The sequence below is a fragment of the Chlorocebus sabaeus genome, chromosome 16 (assembly GCF_047675955.1).
Source record: "Chlorocebus sabaeus isolate Y175 chromosome 16, mChlSab1.0.hap1, whole genome shotgun sequence".
Taxonomy (NCBI): domain Eukaryota; kingdom Metazoa; phylum Chordata; class Mammalia; order Primates; family Cercopithecidae; genus Chlorocebus; species Chlorocebus sabaeus.
The window spans coordinates 57,286,681-57,309,289 of record NC_132919.1 but is presented as its reverse complement, the minus strand read 5'-3'; the positions used below and the strand labels follow the sequence as shown (position 1 = coordinate 57,309,289).

Here is a 22,609-nt window from a genome sequence, read left to right as displayed (position 1 = left end):
GGCTTGCGTTTTTAGTGGAAGACATGGATGAACAGATGGGTTCACTTAATCAGTATAGGAAGGTTCAGGGTACTGTGGCAACACAGAGGAAAGGTATTTATTGTATTGGGGACTTTCATAGAAGGCTTCCTGGAGAAAAACATGCTTGAGCTGAGTGTCGAAGTTGACGGGGGAAAACAGGTAATAACAACATTCTGGGGAAAATAGGAGCAAGGACCTGGAGGCATAATCAAGGCATGAGATTATGTGGGTTTATGTGTGAGTGTGTGTGTAGCACAGCTTCAAAACATCCTGGTATTAGGTCAGTTCATCTTGTTACGTCTTTTTTTTTTTTTTTTTTTTCTGAAGCATAGATGTGGCATGACATTCCTCTACTGAAAAACATAAATGACTTCTCTTTTCACATCTGAAATTTAAAGTTGATTCGTTACAGTATTTTGATCTCTGACTCCAATCTCCTCCTCCAGGTTTCTGTCTCCACCACTTTTCACTTTGTCCAGAGTAGAAAACTCAGAATTCTTTGAATATACCACAGTGCTTCTCCTTACATAGATAGCTCATCTTCATTTTACTTAGAATCCCTTTTTATCTCTCCAAGTCCTGATTGTCAAAATCCCACTCATTATCTTTTTAAACTTTTGATTTTGGAAACATTTAAATATATATAAAGAAGACATACAGTATAACATAACCCTCAAGTACCCTTAAATCCTACCAAAATCAAAGGACCACTTCAAATACCACTTCCTATATGAGACTAGTTTTTAGTGTTGCTTGTCTTGCTTCTTCTCTCCTGCTTTCAGGGTTCTATGCTTGTATTGTACATCACACATACTCACTGTTATTATGGAGTTGGGTTTTCATATCTCCTGATACTTCGATGGCAGAATTTGCAATCTAATAAATTTTGACCCTTGCAATGTGTACCCTGGGGAATGATTGACAATTTCAGCTCAAAGACAGAGAGAACGCAGGGAGGAGCTAGCTTGGAATTTAATTTTTACTAATCAGAAAGAACTGGTGGGTTGTGGGGGAAGTGGCAAGAGCCTGGGAGGAAAGTGACATTGGCATCATAAAGTGAGAAATGGTAAAACAAGTCAAACAAACAAACAAAAAACAACTTTACATAGACACATGGTAGACAAGGGCTACTTAATTGTGGCTGATTTCTCAGACACTTGTGAAACTTAAAAAAATACATGGATCCTGAAGCCTCACTCTATCAACTTAGCCGGTAACTACTCTGCCCAGTAGCTGAGAGACCTGGACAAAAGGGCATCAGCAGGGGACCCACCTATATGAGTCCTTTTGGGGCAGTTTCACCCGTAGGGATAGGATTGGAAGTGTGGTTTCAGTGACACAACTATGATATAGTTGTGTATAGATTTTAAGAGTTTTTAGTACTTAGACACTCTGTATAGCACCCAGCATGCCTGGAAGCCACACACACACACCCCTGGAAGTCACACACACACACACACACAAACACACACACTCCTGGAAGCCACACACACGCACACAAACACACACACTCCTGGAAGCCCCCCCACACTCCTAGAAGCCACACACACTCCTGGAAGCCACACACACTCCTGGAAGCAACACACACAAACACACACACGCAGAGAGAGAGAGAGAAGGGACCAGTGAGCCAATGTCTTTATTGGGTACAGGGCGTTATCCAGTTTCCTGCAAGGAGCTTTAATTGCTGGGTTTAAAGCAAGCAGGCACTAGTTCTAGGAGGTCACAGTGTGACTGAGAGGTGGTCACCTTATGTTTGTGGGCAAATGTCTGCATGGTCTGTTTAAAGGAAATGGCAGGAAAATAGGGAGGCCAGCCTGCTAGGCAGGAGCGATGTCTCTAAGTTTCATCTCTGGCCACTGGTTTGGAGCCACTCCGGAGTGTGGTATTAGAAACCGTGTCAAGAGTGACTGAGTCCTGCTTCTGATGTGAGATAGTTTAACTTAGGTTTAAAAACGGATACTGAGGCAGCCTAAAAGTATAAGCACTCACTACACTCCGCCCCAGAAATCCTGAGTCTATAGACCTGGAGAAGTTCCCATAGTCAGTGGGCACAAAGAGAGGTTGATTCAAGATTGATGAGATGTTTGAAAAATGTAATTCTCGCATAAATAACACAAAAGAGGGAGAATGGAGCACGGAATTTGAAGAAATAAGATGCCATCCAGAGAACATTCTGCTTAGCTCATATTTTGAAAATATAAGCATAAATATGGAAGGGAGAAAATAAAGTATTTATTGAGCACCTATAATATGCCCGACCCTGCTAGGCTTCTTCACACACACCGTGTCAACTGAGTCTCTTAATGACCTGGGGAGACTTTACATCATCTCCAGTTTGCAGGTGTAGAGACTTGGTTTAAGATAAGAAACCTTCTCAACGTTACGTCACTAAGTGGGACAGCTGGGATCTGAAATGATTCTTACTGATGCAGAGGTTTGTGCAATTTCCATTCCATTCTTGGTTGTGCATTTTGTGTGTTTTTTTGAAGAGCTCTGTACAAATGTTCAAAACAGTTGAGAAAAGAATAACAAATATTCAGTCAACAAATATTTCCGATGTGCCGGTACTGGGAAAAATCGTTGGCCATCATGGAACTTATATTCTAGTGGGGAAAGATAGGTAAACAAGGAATAAATAAATGCAAAAGTAAATAAATACAAAAATGAAATAATTCTAGATTGTGAGAAAAGGTATGCTTCCCGGGAAATGAGTGGAAGATGGTCCTGGAGATCTGTTTTAGAGAGAGGGGACATTTTTCAGCTAAAATATCAAAGTTTCAGGGCAGCTACTTTGAGCTCATATTGTGTTGCAGGCCCAGCGTAAGGTGCTGGAATATGAAAGCAGGAATGTGTGGATAGTAATCCTTAGGTTGTGTTCAGGAAGCTCTGGGAAGCTTCTATAAGGGAGCTTTTGAATTTGGAAGGTTGAGTTCTTGTCTGCAAGAGAGCTTAGAGCCCTCCAGGTAGAAGGAACAGTATGACCAAAGGTAAGGTCTTAGGAGATTCATTCTGACTCTGAAATCAGACTGACTGCAGGTTTTAAAATGAGCTGTTCAGCCAGGCACAGTGGCTCACACCTGTAATCCCAGCAACAGCACTTTGGGAGGCCAAGGTGGGCAGATAACCTGAGGTCAGAAATTTGAGATTAGGCTGGTCAACATGGCGAAACCCCATCTTAACTAAAAATACAAAAATTAGGTGGGTGGGGTGGTGCATGCCTGTATTCCCAGTCACAGCTACTCGGGAGGCTGAGGGGCATGAGAATTGTTTGAACCTGTAAGGTGGAGGTTTCCGTGAGCCTAGACAGCGCCACTGCACTACAGCCTGGGTGACAAAGCGAGCCTCTGTCTCAAAAAAAAAAAAAAAAAAAAAAAAAAAAAAAAGGCCGGGCATGGTGACTCACGCCTATAATCCCAGCACTTTGGGAGGCCGAGGTAGGTGGATCATGAGGTCAGGAGTTCAAGACCAGCCTGACCAACATGGTGAAACCCCATCTCTACTAAAAATACAAAAATTAGTCAGGCGTGGTGGGTGCCTGTAATCCCAGCTACTCAGGAGGCTGAGGCAGGAGAATCACATAAACCCGGGAGGCAGAGGTTGCAGTGAGCTGACATTGTGCCACTACACTCCAGGCTGGGTGACAGAGCAAGATTCCATCTGAAAAAAAAAAAAAAAAAAGCTTTTCAGCTTTTCTTCTCTAAACTTTATGTAATTCCAGAGAGATTTGCCTCAGTGGTTGGAATCTCAGTGGTATATAAGAACCAGTGGTTTTGGAGGATTGGAGGATGGCAGGGTCTCTGTTCCCTTTTACATTGCTGTTGCAAAGCCAGCTTTCTTCCTGCACGCCTCTTCCCCTGCCCTGCTTCGTTCGTTGCTTTGCATATGATGATTGCAATTTAATAACACTGAATGATACTTCACTGCTGATTTTATTGCCAACTACCCTTGGAACGTAAGCCTCGATGCAAGTAGTAAGGAGAGGGCAGCCAAGGCCTCTAGATTGCCAGTTACTTGGCTGGAAATCCCATTCATATTGGGAAACAGATTTTTAAAATAAATTTGGCACTGGAAACACTGCCATCCTTTTGTGAAGCTGTGTCAATAATCATAAACTCTCAGAATCATGCCCCCCAACCCTCGGCCAAGCTAACAAATATTGAGGTATCAGCGTATCTTCACGATGCCACCTTCTGTTGACCGCGTGGGCTTCTCATGCTGTTTGGGTTGGCAGTGGAACACAATCTTCTGTTTTATGTAATGAGGAACATCAGAGGAGTGCTTTGTGCTTACCCTCTCAGAGTGTGTGCAAGACCTCTCGTGTACCCCATCATTTTCGGTGCCGTCAAAGCTAGCGAACATTTCTGTGGCCTGGTAAATATTTTCTAACTATTGGCAAGGCTTTTTAAATTTTTTTTTTTTTCCAGTGCCATTTTGCTCCAGGCCAGGATTATAATGACCCAGCTTTGCTTTGGTTTAAGATGAATTTTGCAAATATATGTGTGTGGTGGGACTACGCTATTTTCAGAGAACACAGGCATGGGTGTAACAGGGTCTGATGCAATATAGTGCTGCATATGCCCAATCAGGCCGACGAGGCTTACCCTTTGCAGACTGTGCCAATAAGCAGTCGAGGCTTGTTGCGATCTGCAGAAATCTACAGAATTCTCTCTTTCTGAGAAGGCGTGTTGCTAGCATGTGACATCATAGAAAGCCTTTTTTTTTTCTGACATCTTTTCTGCTTTGCTTTAGAATATCAAAGGCAAAGACTGTTGAACATAGTTGGCCACTTAGCTTTATTATTCATGGTGCTCCCTCCCTTTTTTTTTTTTTTTTTTTAAACAGTGTTCAATGTTAGCGTCAGGTGTTGGCTGCCTTCCTGGGGGAACAGATTGCTGTGAAGTAAACACAGCTGGAAACTGACCACATATTGTTTTTCTTTCTTTTAAGAAATGAAAGAGGCATTTATAGAAAAGCTGCAGAACATGGTACTGTCCAGATTTATAGATTTATTCCTCCAAGTCTGGTTAATGATTAATGTCACGCCTGGGTGTCCACATAGACCCACTTCCCTTCTCCCTTCCTGAAGCTGCAATTTCCCGGGAACAATGAACTTGCAGAGGTTTGCTGCAATCCGAACTTGAGGAGGGGGCGGAGTCTGTTCGGTTCTGTTTCTCCTTGCTGAAGTGTGGTCTTTGGAGCTAAGTGAAGAATGACTTCTGTTAGGTTTTCCTCTGCTGGCCTTCCCTGCAGCCTCGAAAACCTTACCAGAGTCGCCTCTGCTGGTCTCTTATTGTGCTGCTCTGTCAGAGATGGGCAAGTAAGTGAATTGCAGAATGTTGCTGTGTGTGCTTGTGATTTGTATTTTATTTGATGTACTTTTTAACGTGAAGGCAGAGTATTTGCTAACACTGTAATTCAACTAGGTTTTGTGTCTCCTGGATCTGTTTTTTTCTCGTTGCTCTGAGGAGCTGATATACTTGGAAATATTAGGTTTAAGATATGCAGATGTCCAACTTATATATAGTCAAGGGTTTAGAGTCTGGAGACAGGAGGCTGGCAATTTCAACTAGGAGGCAGTAAATTCAGGGTAAGAATGATGTTGATGTGGGGGGTTGGGGGGATAGCTGGGTGTAAAAGTGATCTGGGGAGAGAATCAAAGGCCTTCTCCTCCCACTTGGAAGACTTTATTATAATTTTAGTCTTTTATTCCTTTGGTCTCTCTGTGCCAAAAACCTTCTCTCTTTTTTATTGTTTCTTTGTATAGATGTTTTGGTGATTTAAGTTATGGTTTAATAGTTAATTGCTGTTAAGAATTGCTACTAATTTATTGCTATATTAAGGTTTTCCAAAGGGGTTTTCTCAATAAATAGCTATTTCTCTTTACATCTATCTTATAAGAACTGAGTTAGAAATAAGAGGAAGATGTAGGAATTTAAGAGTAACTTCTGCTTTTGGTTTGCTTAAATGACAACTGGAGACCAGTTTTCATAGGCAAATTATGTGTTACTTTAGTGTTTGTTTTCTTTGAAAGAACTGTAGGGTTGCCTCTTGGGATTACCTGAATTATCTGTCGCCTGTACTGGAATTTGTATGTAGTTATCTGTATAGTTATCTAAACAAGTTGAATCCGTCATTCATTCTTCACTGAAGAATCTCATTGAAAATAACATTTCCTGTCTGTTTGGCTGAGGCGTATGGATGGCAATTGTTGGAATTAGGCCATCTATCTATTTGGATTCTCATAACTGGGTCCAGCACTTAGCATAGTTCCTGGTACCTAGGAAAGCTCTATGCGATGTCAATAACTGACAATTTAGTAACATCCTTAACAGCTGTTTGAGTTCCAAGAGCAGGAAAGTGAATGGTGAGTTTTGAACCATATAAAATACATAGGTAAACCCAAATGAGGAGAGAATTGAGAAAGCCTGAAAGTGTTCCTAAAAGGCTTTCTCTAGGCTGATTACTGCGAAGCATATTTTTTCCTGGCTTTATACAACTTGGCAGAATTGATCTGATTTTGGATTCTGAAGGAATAGAAAGAAAAAATTTCATTATACATTATAGTGGGCTATGATCATGTAGCCAATTCTCTTCATGAATTTTTTTAAATCACTTTTAAAAAGATGAGACAGTACTGATTGTTTCTCTAAATAAGTCTAATTAAGAGCTACTTACGGTATCTCAATGTTTTTTCATATATGTTATCTGCTTTGATTCTCATATCAGTCAAGTGAGGTGAGGCTGATGTTACTTCCTCATTTTACAATTGAGAAAACAGAGTCAGATGAAAAGTGATTCTAGAAGTTGTGTGGTGCATGGAAGAAGCAGATGTCAGCTGGATATTTTAAAACTCAAAATCCCGTGTTCCTCTCACTCGCCCCCTCTCCAGTCATCTCTAAACGTCTTCTATTGCAGGATAGTAGAAAGAACTCCCACCTGGGTGTCAGGAGACCTGGATTCTGATCTGACTGGGTCATTGCTGACCTCTGTGATGTGGAGCAAGTCACTGAAGTCTTTGGATGTCATTTTTCTGCAAGGAGGTTATTTTAATTGATTTATTAAGTTTCTTTGCAGCTTCAGGATCTATCCAGGGCCGTATCCAGGATTTGTGTTATCTCTGAGTGCTCATCTGCAATGTAGAGAAGAGATGGGAAAGGAGGTAGCGTTCTTTTTTTTTTGAGACGGAGTCTTGCTCTGTCACCTAGACTGGAGTGCAGTGGCGCGATCTTGGCTCACTGCATGCAAGCTCCGCCTCCCGGGTTCATGCCCTTCTCCTGCCTCAGCCTCCCGAGTAGCTGGGTCTACAGGCGCCCACCACCACGCCTGGCTAATTTATTGTATTTTTAGTAGAGAGGGGGTTTCACCATGTTAGCCAGGATGATCTCGATCTCCTGACCTCGTGATCCGCCCGCCTCGGCCTCCCAAAGTACTGGGATTACAGGTGTGAGCCACCGCACCCGGCCAGGAGGTAGCATTCTTTCCAGCCATTCTATCCAGCGCTCCCTTGGTTTCCCCTGGGAGACACAGGATCTCCATGGATGGGGAAAACCCCAGGCCCTTGTTTGCTCTGATCTGCTTCCTGAGCTGGCATTTCTCAGTCTGTTCGTTTTCACTCATCAACAAAAATATTCGAGCCAAATTCTCTTGTAATTTCAGCCCAGGTATGATCAAGCTACCTTTCCATCTGGCCCAAGAACAAGTTATAACCTCCTTGCATAAGCTCATCTGTTATCTTAATCCTTTACGGAACAGGGCAAATGTAAATAAGTATTACTCTATCGGTCTCTTAAGTTTTTCTAATTACAGCAGGTGGTTGGGAAAAGGGGAGGGCAGAACAGTGGAAAAGCATTTTTTATTCTACTTCCATTGCTAACTCTTGTAGTTGTTAACAGATCGATTTAGAAAATAGGGGGATACTGAGATAAGGGTGACTGCCCTTTACTAACACTAAAAAGAAAAAAAAAAAGCTATAACCAAGTGTCTGTCATCACCATTATAGTGTAAAAGAAAAAAAAAAAAGCAAGGCCAGGCATGGTGGCTCATAGGCTGGGCGTGGTGGCACATGCCTGTAATCCCAGCACTTTGGGAGGCCAAAGTCAGTGGATCACCTGAGGTCAGGAGTTTGAGACCAGCCTGGCCAACATGGAGAAACCCCTGTCTCTACTAAAAATACAAAAATTAGCCAGGCATGGTGGTGCATGCCTGTAATCCCAGCTCCTCAGGAGACTGAGGCAGGAGAATTGCCTGAATCCAGGAGGCAGAAGTTGCAGTGAGCCAAGATCGAGATCGTGCCACTGCACTCCAGCCTGGTGACAGAGTGAGACTCTGTCTCAAAAAAAAAAGAAAAAAAGAAGTTGCAATGACACACTCCGTGGGCAGAAAGAGCAGATCTTCCTAGGAAAAGAGAGTTGGCATTCTCATGCTGATGTTTGCCCCCTGGACTGATGAAAAACCTCATTCGTGACCACAGTCTGTATTTGGGAAGCTCTCTTCTACCGGGTGCTTGGGTTCTCAACACTCACAAACTTCCTGGGCAGGAAGTGGTGCTTTGAATGGAGACGTGAGAGCTGCATAAGCAGGTCAGCTCTTTCCTTTGCTGCAGTCTCTTTCTCTGCTATCTTGCTATGATTTAATCCTTAACGTTTTCCTTATGTCTTTCCCCATAGGCAAGAAGCGAAACCCTGGCCTTAAAATTCCAAAAGAAGCATTTGAACAACCTCAGACCAGTTCCACGTAAGTTGGCAAGATCGTCATCTGAATCCAAATCCTTGTACTTTCAGGTTTCTCCTGGGGGTTTATTTTTGGACTGGTGAGCAATGCCTTGACTTTAGAAGAGCCCTTTAAGGGGCTAAGCCATTTGCTCACTGTTCTGAGACCTGAAATAATCATATCTTATCAGTCAGTTATGTTGAATGGGTAGTTTTCAACTCAGTGTCTTAAGTTATTGGTTAAGAATTGAATGTCACATATATTTGGCAGATGGGGCTCTATGTAAGGCCAGAAAGGGCCCTGGATGTGGTCTTCCTTGCCTTTTCCCTGTAGATTGGAGCAAACAGGAAAATCCCTGTGAAAGCCACTACTATAAAACTTGGGTTGAGATGGAAAGATGGTATTTGGTGAGGACCCACATCCTGACACTTAAATTCTGTCCCGTATAAACAGAAGGGAGAATGAGGTAAAGGAACACTTTTTTATTAGCTGAGATTTTGGCCTAAATCCCTAAGTCAGCTCAAGTCCTAGTGAAGGACATCGTGTAAATGACATCCTCTCTGTGAACCTCCTTCTTGTTTTTTTTTTTAATCTGGTGGTGGGAAAGGTACTTCCTGTCCAGCTGGAGGTACAACCACCTACCAAGGCATCTGCATGAGAGGAATCGAAACTCCAAGGAAACGAATCACAATAGAAGTGTTAGAGAGACAGGGCAAGGGCAAAGAGAGGGCATCCTAATGGAAAAGTGAGTTGGTGAGGCTTTTGTTCATGTCTACAAAAGTGCCTCCCTTTGTAATGGGTTTTGATTTTAGCTGTGATCTACTATCAGGAAGTGCACCCCCTAGTGTTGGAATGTACTCTTAAATGGGATCCTGTCTGCTGTTTAGACTTTGTTAAAGCCATTGGTCCTTGCGTTGCATGAAGCAGTATACAGAAACTTTCCACTGGAGAATTTTTAAGGACAAAGTAGAGTTGAGGGCTACTCTTCAGGGTTCTGGACTGTAGCTCAAGAGTCTAAACTCAAGATAGAATGTTCCTGTCATTGGAATCTGCAGGAGGAAGATCCATCTTCCCATACTTACTATCAATATTTTTTTCCTCTTTTTTTTCTTTATTTTGGTCTCTCTGAGCAATTTTTTTTTTCTTGTAGACCTGTGAACTGTGTAATTACTATTGTTTCCTCTCTGATTGATTTCTCAAGAGCTTAGAGTCAAATATGTGGCCTACTTTTACTACCTGTATAGGAATTTATGGGATATACTTTTAAAACTTTTTATTTTGAAGTAATTGTAGATTAAAAGGAGGTTGCAAAGAAATGTACAGGGAAGTCCCATATATCCCTTTCCCCAAGCCATGCCAAACTCCTCCCATCCCACATTAACATCTTACACAACCATAGTACATTATTATCAAGATCAAGAGAGTGGCAGTAGTGCAAATCATAGAACTTAATTTCGCCAGCTATGCGAGTATTCATTTGTGTGTGTGTGTGCATGTGTAGCTCTATAAAATTTATCATGTGTAAGTCTTGCATAAGTACTATTATAATCAAGATACTTCACTACAGCAACATTGAAGACTCTTTATGTTACCCTCTTATAGTCACACCCACCTCTTCCCCCCATCTCTGTCCTTAATCCCTGGCAACCACTAATCTGTTCTCCTTTGCCATTTTGTTATTTCATGATTGTTATGTAAATGAAATCATGCATCTCTTTTTGAGATTTTTTTGTTCAACATAATTTTATTGAAGTTCATTTAAGTAACTGCATGTATTGACAGTTTGTTCCATTTTATTGCTAAGTACCCATCTATGATATGGTCATACCATAGTTTGTTCAACACCTTAGCCTTTGAAGGAGATGTGGGTAGTTTTCCATTTTTGGCTATTAGGAATAAAGCTGTTATGAGCATTTATGCATAAGTTCCTGCATGAGAATAGGTCTTCATTTCTCTGGGGTATAAGCCCAATAGTGTAATTGCTGGGTTACATGGTAAGCCCATATTTAGTTTTGAAAGAACTGCTGAACTCTTGGCCAGAGTAAATGTACCATTTTGTGTTCTCACCAATAATGTCCGAATAATCCAGTGTTTCTGGATCTCTGCCAGAAATTGGTGTTATCAGTATTTTTCAGTTTAGCCATTCTGATGTGTAGTGATATGTATGTAGTTTTTGTTGTTGTTGTTGAGACGGAGTTTCTCTCTTGTTGCCCAGGCTGGAGTGCAGTGGCGTGATCTCGGCTCACTGCAACCTCTGCCCCCTGGGTTCAGGTGATTCTCCTGCCTCAGCCTCCCCAGCAGCTGGGATTACAGGCGCCTGCCACCATGCCCAACTAATTTTTTTTTTTTTTTTTTTAGTAGAGACGGGGTTTCACCATATTGGCCAGGCTGGTCTGCTGGTCTCGAACTCCTGACTTTAGATGATCCACCCACTTCGGCCTCCCAGAGTGCTGGGATTACAGGCGTGAGCCACCGTGCCCAGCCTATATGTAGTTTTAATTTGCAATTTCTCTAGTGGCTAATAATGTAGAATATGTTTTTAGGTGTTTATTTTTCATCTACATATTTTTGGTGAAATGTCTGTGCATATCTTTTGCCCATTGTCTAATTAGATTCTTTTTATTGTTTACTTTTGAGAGTTATTTGTATATTCTGGACACAAGGACTTTGTCCGATACATTATAGGAAAATATTTTTCACCGTTTTTAATTTGTCTTTTTATGATTTTAGAAGGGTCTTTCACAGAGCAAAAGTTTTTAATTTTGATGAAGCTCAACTTATCAATTCTTACTTTTACAGATCATGCTTTTGATAATAAGTCTAAGAACATTTTGCGTAGTCCTAGATCTGTCTAGAAGTTTTGTAGTTTTGCATTTTGCATTTAAGCCCATGGTCCATTTTGAGTTAATTTTTGTTCAAGGTATGAGTTTAGGTTGAGCTTTATTTTTTTGGCCAGTGGGTTACCAATTATTCTAGAACCATTTGTTGAAAAGGCTATCCCTCCTCCATTGAATTGCTTCTGCTCCTCTGTCAAATGTCAATTGGGCATATTTGTTTGAAGTTATTTCTGTGTTCTCTATTCTGTTCCACTGATTTATGTGTCTGTCCCTTTGCCAGTATCATACTGTCTTGATTACCACAGCTGCATAGTAAGTCCTAACAGGGAAACATCATTCCTCTCACTCTGTTCTCTTTCAGAATTATGTTGACTATTCTAAAGGTCTTTCTCTTTTCATATAAGTTTTAGGATAAGCTTGTCTGTGTCCACAAAGAAACTTACTGAGATTTTAGTAGGAATTGTGTTTAACCTATAGATCAATTTAGGGCGAATTGACATTTTTACTACCTTGGTTCTTCTAATCTGCAAACATGGTATATTTCTTCAACTTTAACAATTTTATTTCATCAGCATTTTTATAATACAATTCCTGTATATTAGATTTTGTTAAAATTTATACCTAAGTGGTTTTTTTGGAGCAAATTTTAAGCAGAATTTGATTTGTGAGCTTGGTTTTTACTTGTTCATTGTCAGTGTATAGAAATGCAATAGATCTTTCTGTATTGATCTTGTATTCTGTGGATTCTGCAATTGATCTTCTATTCTGTGACTTTACTAAAATCACTTATTAGTTCTAGAAGCTTTTGATCGAATCCTTAGGGTTTTCCATGTAGACAATCATGGCATCTGTAAACGGAGACAGTTTTATTTCTTCTTTTCCAATCTTTACTTTGATTTTTACTTGCATTTTCTTTCCTTATTGAAGTGATAAGAATGTCCAGTCCTATGTTAATAAGGTTGATGAGAGCAGGCAAACTGGTTTGTTCCTCATCTTAGAGGGAAAGCATTTAGTCTTTCACTAGTAAGTATGAAGCTAACTGTAGATTTTTTTATAGATGTTACTTATGAGGTTGAAAAGGTTCCCAGCTATATAAAATCTCTCAGCATACTGAGAGGGTTTTTTTTGATTGTTTGTTTTTGTTTTTTGAGACAGGGTCTCACTCTGTCACCCAGGCTGGAGTGCAGTGGTGTGCTCATGGCTCACTGCAGTCTCAGCCTCCCCTGGCTCAAGTGATCCTCCCATCTCAGCCTCCGAAGTAGCTGGAACTACAGGTACATGCCACCACACTGGGCTAATTTATTTTTGTATTTTGTAGAGATGGGGTTTCACCGTGTTGTCCAGGCTGGTCTGAACTCGTGGGTAAGCAATTTGCGTGCCTTGGCCCTCCCAAAGTGCCAGGATTACAGGCATGAGCCAACATGCCCTGCCTGAGAACTTTTATTATGAATGGGTATTGAATTTTGTTGAATGCTTTCTCTGCACCAATTGATATGATCATAAGATTTTTCTTCTTTGATCTGTTGATATGTAGATTATGTTGATTCATTTTTATGTACTGAGCTAGCTTTGCATACCCCAAATGAATCCCAGTTAGTTATGGTGTATATATTTTTGTGCATTGTTGGATTCGATTTGCTAAAATTTTGTTGAGGATTTTTGTTTCTAGGCTTTTGGGAGATGTTGGTCTGTGATGGTTTATTTATTATTTCTCTTGTGCTATTATTTTCTAGTTTTAGTATTAAGGTAATGCTAATAAAAATGAATTGGTAAGTGTTGCTTCTATTTTTTGGTAGACATTGTATAAAATTGGTGCTAATTCTTCTTTGAATGTTTGCTAAAATTCTCCAATGAAAGAAAATGAGCCTGGATTTTTTTTTTTTTTCTGGGACTTTTTAATCACAATCCCAATTTCTTTGATAGTTACAGACTATTCAGATTATCTGTTTCATTATGGCTGAGTTTTGGTAGTATGTGGTTTTGAGGAGTTGGTCTATTTCTTCCAAGTTGTCACATTTATGAGAGTAAAACTGTTCACAGTGTTTTCTGCCTATCCTTTAAATGGATGTACAATCTGTTGTGACACCTTTTTTTTGTTTTTCTTCCCTGATACTGATAATTTGTGTCTTCTCTTGTTAAATTTGTCAGTTTTGCTTGAGGTTTATCAACTTTACTGATTTTTTTTTTTTCTTTTGAAGAACCGGCTTTGTTTTATTTTCCTATTTTCAATTTTATTGCTTTCTGCTTTTATTTTTACTATTTCCTTTGGGATTTATTCTTATATCAACCTGCCAGCAGTCTTATATCCCTTCCCCTTACAATTTTTATTCTTTACCTTTTATATTAGTTTACATTATAGCATAAAGTATATGTTAATTTTATAAATTTTATGAATTTTGGAAGGCTACCATAAACGCTTTCTTGGTATAAACAAGGATAAAAGCAGTTTATATTTTGTTTTTCCCTCGTATGGTATTAATAGGATATGCTGTGAATATACTTATCTGTTTCACTTTGTGAAGCGAAAAGTATCACTTCATTATTGTAGAGTATACCACCGTAGCTCAAAGAGTCTCCTTGTTATGACTTTAATGCCGAGGCTTAAATTTGTACTCCTAAAGAAGTAGCTCCCACATTTTGTGTTTTTCTTGGCAATTTTTGAAGGCTGGCTTGGTGATTTCTTCCCATTCATACCCTGCCTCCTTCTGCTGCGCTTCACAAAAATAAATAGGCCTTGACAAAGCTCCATTCTCCCGAGTTCCACGTGTGTGGCCCCTCTGTTTGAGCTCTTTCTCTGAGCTACTGATGCCAGTGTGGGCTGTCCCTTCCCTTAATTGATAGTGACCAATTCTAAATCAGTTTGATGCTAGTTCATATTGTTTCATTTAACCACCACAAGAAACTCAGAGGCAGTGTTTGTTACTCTCATTTGACATGTGAACAAACAGAACAGTGCAACGGTCGGGTGCATTGCTCCAAACTGTTGAGCATAGCTTCATGGGTAAGAGTTCAGGGTCTGGAGCCAGAACACTTAGGTTTAAATTTGGGATCTAAACTTCACTAGTTGAATACCTTAGACAAAATACCTAACTGTGCTAAGCCTTAGTTTCCCCTTCTAAAAATACAAAACATTAGCCGGGCGTGGCGGTGGGCGCCTATAGTCCCAGTTTCTTGGGAGACTGAGGCAGGAGAATCACTTGAACCCAGGAGGTGGAGGTTGTAGTGAGCCAAGATTATGCCATTGCACTCCAGCCTAGATGACAGAGTGAGATTCCATCTCAAAAAACAGACAAACAAAACCCGGGAATAACAGTGATGTTGCTGTCTTGAGGATTAGATGTCATAATCCATATGAGTGTCTAGTGTAGTGCCTGGTGCATTGCAATTGCTCGATGAAAGGTAGCTCCAAGCGAGCATTATTGCACAGCTTCTCAGTGGAAGAACTGGCATATAAGCTCAGGAATCTCTGACTTTCAGTGATGTGCTCTTAGCCACACATCAGACTGGTAGAGGCTGTGAGCAAACAGTTTATGGCTAGTGAAATGAGAGATAGTATCCTTTACAGCACACCGTGCATCAGAAGCCATTATGGTGCAGCTCTGGGTTCTAATCTCATTGTCTCTCTAAGAGTTCTTTTTTCTTTTGAGACAGAGTCTCGCTCTGTTGCCCAGGCTGGAGTGCAGTGGTGTGATCGTGGCTCACCACAACCTCCGCCTCTCGGGTTCAAGCAATTCTCCTGCCTCAGCCTCCCAAGTAGCTTGGACTACAGGCACCTGCCACCATGCCCAGCTAAGTCTGTATTTTTAGTAGAGACGGGGTTTCACTATGTTAGCCAGGCTGGTCTCGAACTCCTGACCTCATGATCCACCTGCCTCAGCCTCCCAGAGTGCTGGGATTACAGGTGTGAGCCACTGCTCCCAGCCTGAGTGTTCTTAAATTATTTAGTCACTTTCAATATTAATTGCTGAAAGAGGTATTAATGAGGTATTGTTGCCTCAATTTCAATTCATACCCTATTCTATTTCACTAGAGGTAATAACACCTCTATTAATACTACCTCTGAGAGTTGTAAAAATTAAGGAAGCTATTTTATGTAAATGGTCTCACACAGTCTCTTGCCCAAATAGGTGCTCAATAAATATTTCTGAATAAATGAATAATAATTGTGATAATAACCAGTGAACTGATTCCTCATGTAAAATTATAAATGAATAACTATCGTACTAAACCGAAGCTGGTTGTTCATATAAAAAATGAATACTAGGTGACCTTTGGAAGACCTTTGGTCTTCCAGGGGAAGAATTTTTGTAATAAGCTTGGTTTTTTCCCCAGAGGACTAAAATATTGAATAAGTGACAGAGAACATCCACCCACAGTATAAACTTCCTGCAGAATCGCAATGCCCCTGGCAAACTAATATGCCCAGCCCTGGACAGAGCACAATGTCAACTAATCCAATCTGATTTGTCAGTCTTGGCCCCATCATTTGATATTTTTGGCCCACTTGATGAGCCCAAGGGCCTGCGGCACAGGCGAATTGATTATTTTCATTAGAGGAGGCCTGGGCACTGGGAGCAAGTTCCTTGTATTCAGTCTGCCTCGATGGGAATTATGAGAGCAGGTAAAAAAGCTCTTAGCCCAGTTTTTTATATTTCCTTCTCTTCTTCCTTTTTCTCCTCCTTAAGTCAAGGCTGAGATTCAGGTGACTTGAGTTTTATTTTCAGCTCTGCGGATGACCGTATGGCTTCAGAAAATCACCCAGCTTTTCTGGGTTTCATTTTTCTTAATCTGGAAAATGGCACCAGACCCTTCTATTAGGTCCCAGGGTAATGCAAAGTTAGTATAGAGCCAAGCTCAGCAAACTCTTTTGTTTTGTTTTGTTTTTTTGTGTTTTTTCTTTTTTTTATAAAAGGCCAGATAGTAAATATTTTAGGCTACATGGGTCACAGAGGATGCTGTTGTTTATTTTTTGTTTTTTTACAAGCGTTTAAATTTGGAAAAGTCATTCTTAGCTGGACCACAGGCTGTAATTTGCTGAGCCCTGCTATATATATAAAATATAAGAATATTAGACTTGGAAGAACTCATTTTTGATAACCTCATTGGATGGCAAAAACAGTCGCAGCCCCAAACAATTAGCGACCTTTCTGTTGCTTCATACTTTTAAAAAGTCAAGCTGATGGCTGGGTGTGGTGGCTGACGCCTGTAATTCCAGCACTTTGGGAGGCTGAGGCGGGAGGATCACTTGAGGTCAGGAGTTTGAGACCAGCCTGGCCAACATGGCGAAACCCTGTTTCTACTCCAAGTACAACAGTTAGCTGGGCGTGGTGGTGGGTGCCTGTAATCCCAGCTGCTTGGGAGGCTGAGGCAGGAGAATTGCTTGAACCCAGTGGGCGGAAGTTGCAGTGAGCCAAGATCGCGCCACTGCACTCCAGCCTGGGTGACAGGATGAGATTCTGTCTCAAAAAAAAAAAAAAAAAAAAAAAAAAATCAACGTGTTGAATAATTGCAAAGGATTTTTGTTGTTTATATTAGTCACATGTTTAAAGTCATATTTGCCTTTATTTCAAAGTGCCATTACAAATTAGTACAAGCAAATTGTGACAACTGAGGAAAAACAGCTTTGGAAATCTTGAGAAAGAGGAAGTAGCGTTTTAGAAATTTGATTCTTCCAGAAACCTTTTCTGAAGAAAAATTCCCTGCTCAGAAACACAAGATATAGAAACACGTCACTGCCGTTTGTGGTGTGTGTGTGTGTGTTTTGTTTTGTGTTGTTTTTTTCCTCTCTCTGCCTCTCAGTCCCCAGTTTTAAGTTAGTATAAAATCTTTAAGTATTCTATGTATTCCGAAAGGCTTTTGAGGTGAGAGAAGGCTTGCCATTTTCCTCTTTTTTTTTTTTTTTTTGTTTTGTTTTTTGAGACTGAGTCTCGCTCTTGTCGCCCAGGCTGGACAGCAGTGGCACGATCTTGACTCACTTCAACTTCAACCTCTGCCTTCTGGGTTCAAGCGATTCTCCTGCCTCAGCCTCCCGAGTAGCTGGGATTACAGGCGCCCGCCAGCATGCCCAGCTAATTTTTGTATTTTTAATAGAGACGGGGTTTCACCACGTTGGCCAGGCTGGTTTCGAACTCCTGACCTCAGGTGATCCACCTGCCTCGGCCTCCCAAAGTGCTGGGATTACAGGTGTGAGTCACCACGCCCAGCCCGTATCCCTACTTTTTAATTTTATTTATGTATTTAATTTCAGCAAAAGGGTTAGAATCATACCTGAGAGTTGGAAAAAGTCCTCATTGGCAAAGTTTTCTTTTCTGCCTTTCATCTTTCCCTTTTCCTCTCTCTTTCCATTTTCCTTTGCCTTCTTCTGGCATGGAATGTGCTTCCAGAGAGACATGAGTCCTTACCTGCCTGCTCACCCTCTTTCCCTCTTTTCTGGCAGCACCAGGATTCTTTCGTCTTTAGCCTCTAGTTGCTCTTTTTGTTGATCACATTAACAATGTGTTTTTTGGCATTTGGTATGTTTTATGTATATAGAGTCTCACTCTATCACCCAGGCTGGAGTGTAATGGCATAATCTTGGCTCACTGCAACCTCCGCCTCCTGGGTTCAAGCGATTCTCCTGCCTCAGCCTGCCGAGTATCTGGGATTACAGACGTGTGCCACAATGCCCAGCTAATTTTTGTGTTTTTCCTAGAGACGGGATTTCACCGTGTTGGCCAGGCTGGTCTCGAACTCCTGACCTCAGATGATCCGCCCGCCTCAGCCTCCCAAAGTACTGGGATTACAGGCGTGGGCCACCGCACCTGGACAGCATTTGCTATGTTTATCGTACTACTGTTGGTACATTTCTTTCAGGAAAGTGCCTTTCTCAGCTTCTAGTTGTGTGCACAGCCAGAGCCAAACATTTATCTCTTAAGTAGATTGATACCACCTGAGAGATCATTGAAGTAGTAGAAATAAATACTCAGGAAGTGACTATAGAAACAAAATCAGCAAACCTCTGGCTCCTAAGAAAACCCCAGAATTGTAAAATGCTATGCATGGAAGAAATATTGCTGGGCTTGATGAGACAGCCTGGTAGAGTAGAGAGGATGCAGAACTGGAAATCAGGAGACCTGGGGCAGCTGTGGGCTGGGGGGAGTCACTTTTCCTCTCTGGACCTTCTGTCCATCTATGAAAGAAGGGACTAGATTTGAAATTCTTATGTTCTATGAATTTTGTGAGTTAACAGAATATATGCCATTGCTATTTGTTTCTTAAAACAATTGTGAGACATGTGGTGAAATAATTAAATGTATTGGTGCTCTTGGATGAAAGATAAAGCTTGAGACTTACTACTCTAGCACAATGACCTGTATCAGCAGTCCCTAATCTTTTTGGCACCAGGGACTGGTTTTTTGAAAGACAGTTTTTCCATGAACTGGGTGGGGGGATGGTTTCGGGATGATTCAAGCACATTACATTTATTGTGTACTTTATTTCTATTATTATTACATTGTAATACATCATGAAATAATTATACAACTCACCATAATGTAGAATCAATGAGGGTCTTGAGCTTGTTATCCTGCAACTATATGGTCCCATCTGGGGGTGATGGGAGACAGTGACAGATCATCAGGCATTAGATTTTCATAAGGAGTGCACAACCTATATCCCTCGTATACACAGTTCACGGTAGGGTTTGTGCTCCTATGAGAATCTAATGCCACCGCTGATCTGACAGGAGGCAGAGCTCAGGTGGTAATGTGAGCAATGGGGAGTGACTGCAAGTACAGGTGAAGCTTCTCTCCTTCACCCACCACTCATCTCCTGCTCACTGGTATTAGTCTGTGGCTTGGGAGTTAGGCACCCTGATCTATATAATCGCACATATGAATTAGATATTTATTGTATGCCAAACATTCTGCTAAGCATTTTACTTGTATTATCTCATTTAATACTCACTCCTGCTTCACAATGTAGGCATATTAATAACCCCATGTGAAAGAAGAAATGGAGCCCCAAAGAGATTAAGTAATTTAAACCCAAATGTAATTTATTTCAAATCTCCTCTTATTCACACTCATATGCTGCTTCAGTTTACTCATGAACTTCCACTTTCTTTTTAAGGAAAAATACCCCCAGTGGCGTGTGATTTGGGAAGGATATAATTGACTCATTAGCTTATGTTTCTTCTTTTCCCCCTTATCTTTCTTAGACCACCTCGAGATTTAGACTCCAAGGCTTGCATTTCTATTGGAAATCAGGTAAGAAAAAATCACGTCTGCCAGCTAATACGTTGGCCATTTTATATGTATGCTTTGTTTTCCCTAGCATGCTGTCAGGGGATGAGTCAAAAAACATTTGCATTTAAAGGGAAGTGGTATGCAAAGTTTTTGCTATTTTGAAAAAATGTTGAATTGAAATCAGGCTACTGTGGTTTTGATGGAAGGCATTTGAAGAGAGTAGATGGTTCTCTTGGGAGGGTATTTCTCAAAGCTCAGACATAATCTAGCTGCCATCAGTCAATAGTGGGTTATAGACACAATGAAGGGTCATGGCTAAAGAACTGCAGTGAAATAGCTTCAACTGAGATGTGAGCAAGCTGAATCCAAGTTGTGTTTCTGTGTTGCCTGGGACACAAGCAGGTGGGCTACCCCCGTGGGAGCTCCTAGACATCTCTTGGCCCTTCTTGTAGCTTCTTGCTTTCAGAGGCTGCTTTGAGATTCTAGAAAATCTTCTGACCCAGAAATAATCCTCAGAACATTGAGAGAAACGAGATAGAGGATAAGGTGCTCTCTGTTCTGTTTATTTTTCTCTTTCCCATTGCATTATACCTTTTCTCTCTTGCAGAACTTTGAGGTGAAGGCAGATGACCTGGAGCCTATAATGGAACTGGGACGAGGTGCGTACGGGGTGGTGGAGAAGATGCGGCACGTGCCCAGCGGGCAGATCATGGCAGTGAAGGTAGAGTTGACATTCTCCCAAATGTTTTCTATCTACTGTGTATACGTTTGTCCATCTCAATTGTCAACCAGCCCTTTTAATAGAAGCAAAACCATCTTCCATAGGGTAAGACAGAAAAGATTATTTGGAGGGAAGAGTATTTTCCTCAAAAGGTATGGAAAAGCCTTCCTTGGTGTGAGTTGTATCTACTTTTTATTGGTTTTTTTGTTTGTTTGTTTTTTTTAACTCTTAACTCACCCTCCATCCATTCTTTCACAATTTTAAATTTTTACAAAACTACCATGTCATCATCACACTTAAAAATAATTAATGGGCCAGGCATGGTGGCTCATGCCTGTAATCCCAGCACTTTGGGAGGCCACAGCAGGTGGATTACGAGGTCAGGAGTTCGAGGCCAACCTGGCCAACATAGTGAAACCCCATCTCTACTAAAAATACAAAAAATTAGCCGGGCATGGTGGCACGTGTCTGCAGTCCCAGCTACTTGGGAGGCTCAGGCAGGGGAATCACTTGAACCCCAGAGGTGGAGGTTGTGGTGAGCCGAGATCATGCCACTGCACTCTAGCCTGGATGACAGAGCAAGACTCCATCTCAAATAATAATAATAATAATGATAATAATAATTCCTTCATCTAATCCACAGTCCAAGTAAAAATTTCCTTGATCATCTCAAAGTGTGTGTGTTTGTTTTGTCCTTTTGGATTTTCAAATCAGCATCCCAATGAAAGTTTACGTATTGCATTTGGCTGTTATGACTCATAAATCTCTTTTATTCTACATTTTGTTGCTTTTAAAGAGTTGCCCCTGAAAATCAAGAAACCAGAATTGGGAGAGAAAATTGTCTCCATTTGTGGAAAAAGGAGGGTAAAATATATCTAGGATCAATCTACGTAGTTTTTGAGCTATGAAAGGAAATTTAAAATCATTTCATATTATTGAGTAGATGCTGGGAGGATCACAAAGAATTAACATCTCTGGTTGAGTTAATAGATTTGGGCCATCGTTAGGAATAATCAAAGGGACTTGGATCCCTTTGCTTTTGAAGAATGGGAATACTTTTATCTTGTAGATATTTCAGTCTGTTCTTCTGCTGACTTGCTAAGTAGACAAAAAGTGTGAAGGCCTAGTGATATTGTATCTCTCCTATCATTTAATGACATAATCATGTTTCTGTAAGGCTACATTTGCTAGTGTGACAGATTTTTCTTCCCACAGAAGCACTGGGATAAAGAATGAACGGTTTCTCTATTTCTAATTCCTTCCATTTCCTATAGCTGTACCAATTCTCTTACAGTTACTTTTCCCTCCAAATACTCTTACCTGTTCCCAAAGAAGCGCTTTTGGCTTTTTATTTTCTTGGGACCTCAGATAAGCAGCAAAGTCCTTAATATTGTGTCCTCTTTGCACTGAACAGACATAATACAGTAAACCAGGTTGTTTTTGTAACTTGGAAATACATTCCAAAATATTTTGTCACTCTCTAAAACATACTATCAATTTGTTTCTTACCAAGACTGTTCAGGAAATCAAATGAGTAACAGCCTTCCTTATTTTCATGTGTTACAGATAGCTAATCACTTAGGGTGGATATTCACAATGTTGTTGCTAGAAGTTGTGTTATGAACTGTACTATTTTCACGATGGGACTCCTTCAGGTCCCTGCCTGCCTCATCCTCAGAGTAGTAACCTTAAATTTTCCATGCATTTCCATTCAGCGGATTCGAGCCACAGTAAATAGCCAGGAACAGAAAAGGCTACTGATGGATTTGGATATTTCCATGAGGACGGTGGACTGTCCATTCACCGTCACCTTTTATGGCGCACTGTTTCGGGAGGTAGGTGACCCTTCAATTCAAAGTCCAGGGAGAACAATAACGTAAAAAAGAAGTTTCTTTGATCACGTCAATGCCATCACAATCATGGAGCTCTTTCTTCTTTGACACATCTTGTATAGGGGGGTTTACGTGTGTGCAATGATAACATGCCTTGGGGCAAGGTTGGATTGAAATTATGGTATTTTCAAATGTGGTTAGCCTTTTTAAGATGCAGAGATTCTCTTCTCCTTTCTTTTTTTTGTTTTGTTTATCTTGGCA

General features: G+C 40.8%; 1 protein-coding gene across 3 annotated transcripts in view; it reads left to right on the top strand.

Moving 5' to 3' along the window:
• The window catches only part of MAP2K6 (mitogen-activated protein kinase kinase 6), a 143,305-nt gene that overhangs the window by 85,530 nt on the left and 35,166 nt on the right, over window positions 1–22,609 (top strand). For 2 of the 3 annotated variants that reach the window (XM_008011967.3, XM_008011966.3), the window contains exons 2-5: window positions 8,691–8,757; window positions 19,768–19,816; window positions 20,403–20,516; window positions 22,232–22,351. In XM_008011967.3, coding sequence (XP_008010158.2) covers window positions 8,691–8,757; window positions 19,768–19,816; window positions 20,403–20,516; window positions 22,232–22,351 — 350 coding nt within the window. Of the gene's footprint in view, window positions 1–4,993; window positions 5,342–8,690; window positions 8,758–19,767; window positions 19,817–20,402; window positions 20,517–22,231; window positions 22,352–22,609 lie in introns of those variants that run through there. The other variant, XM_008011968.3, reaches the window with a different exon arrangement.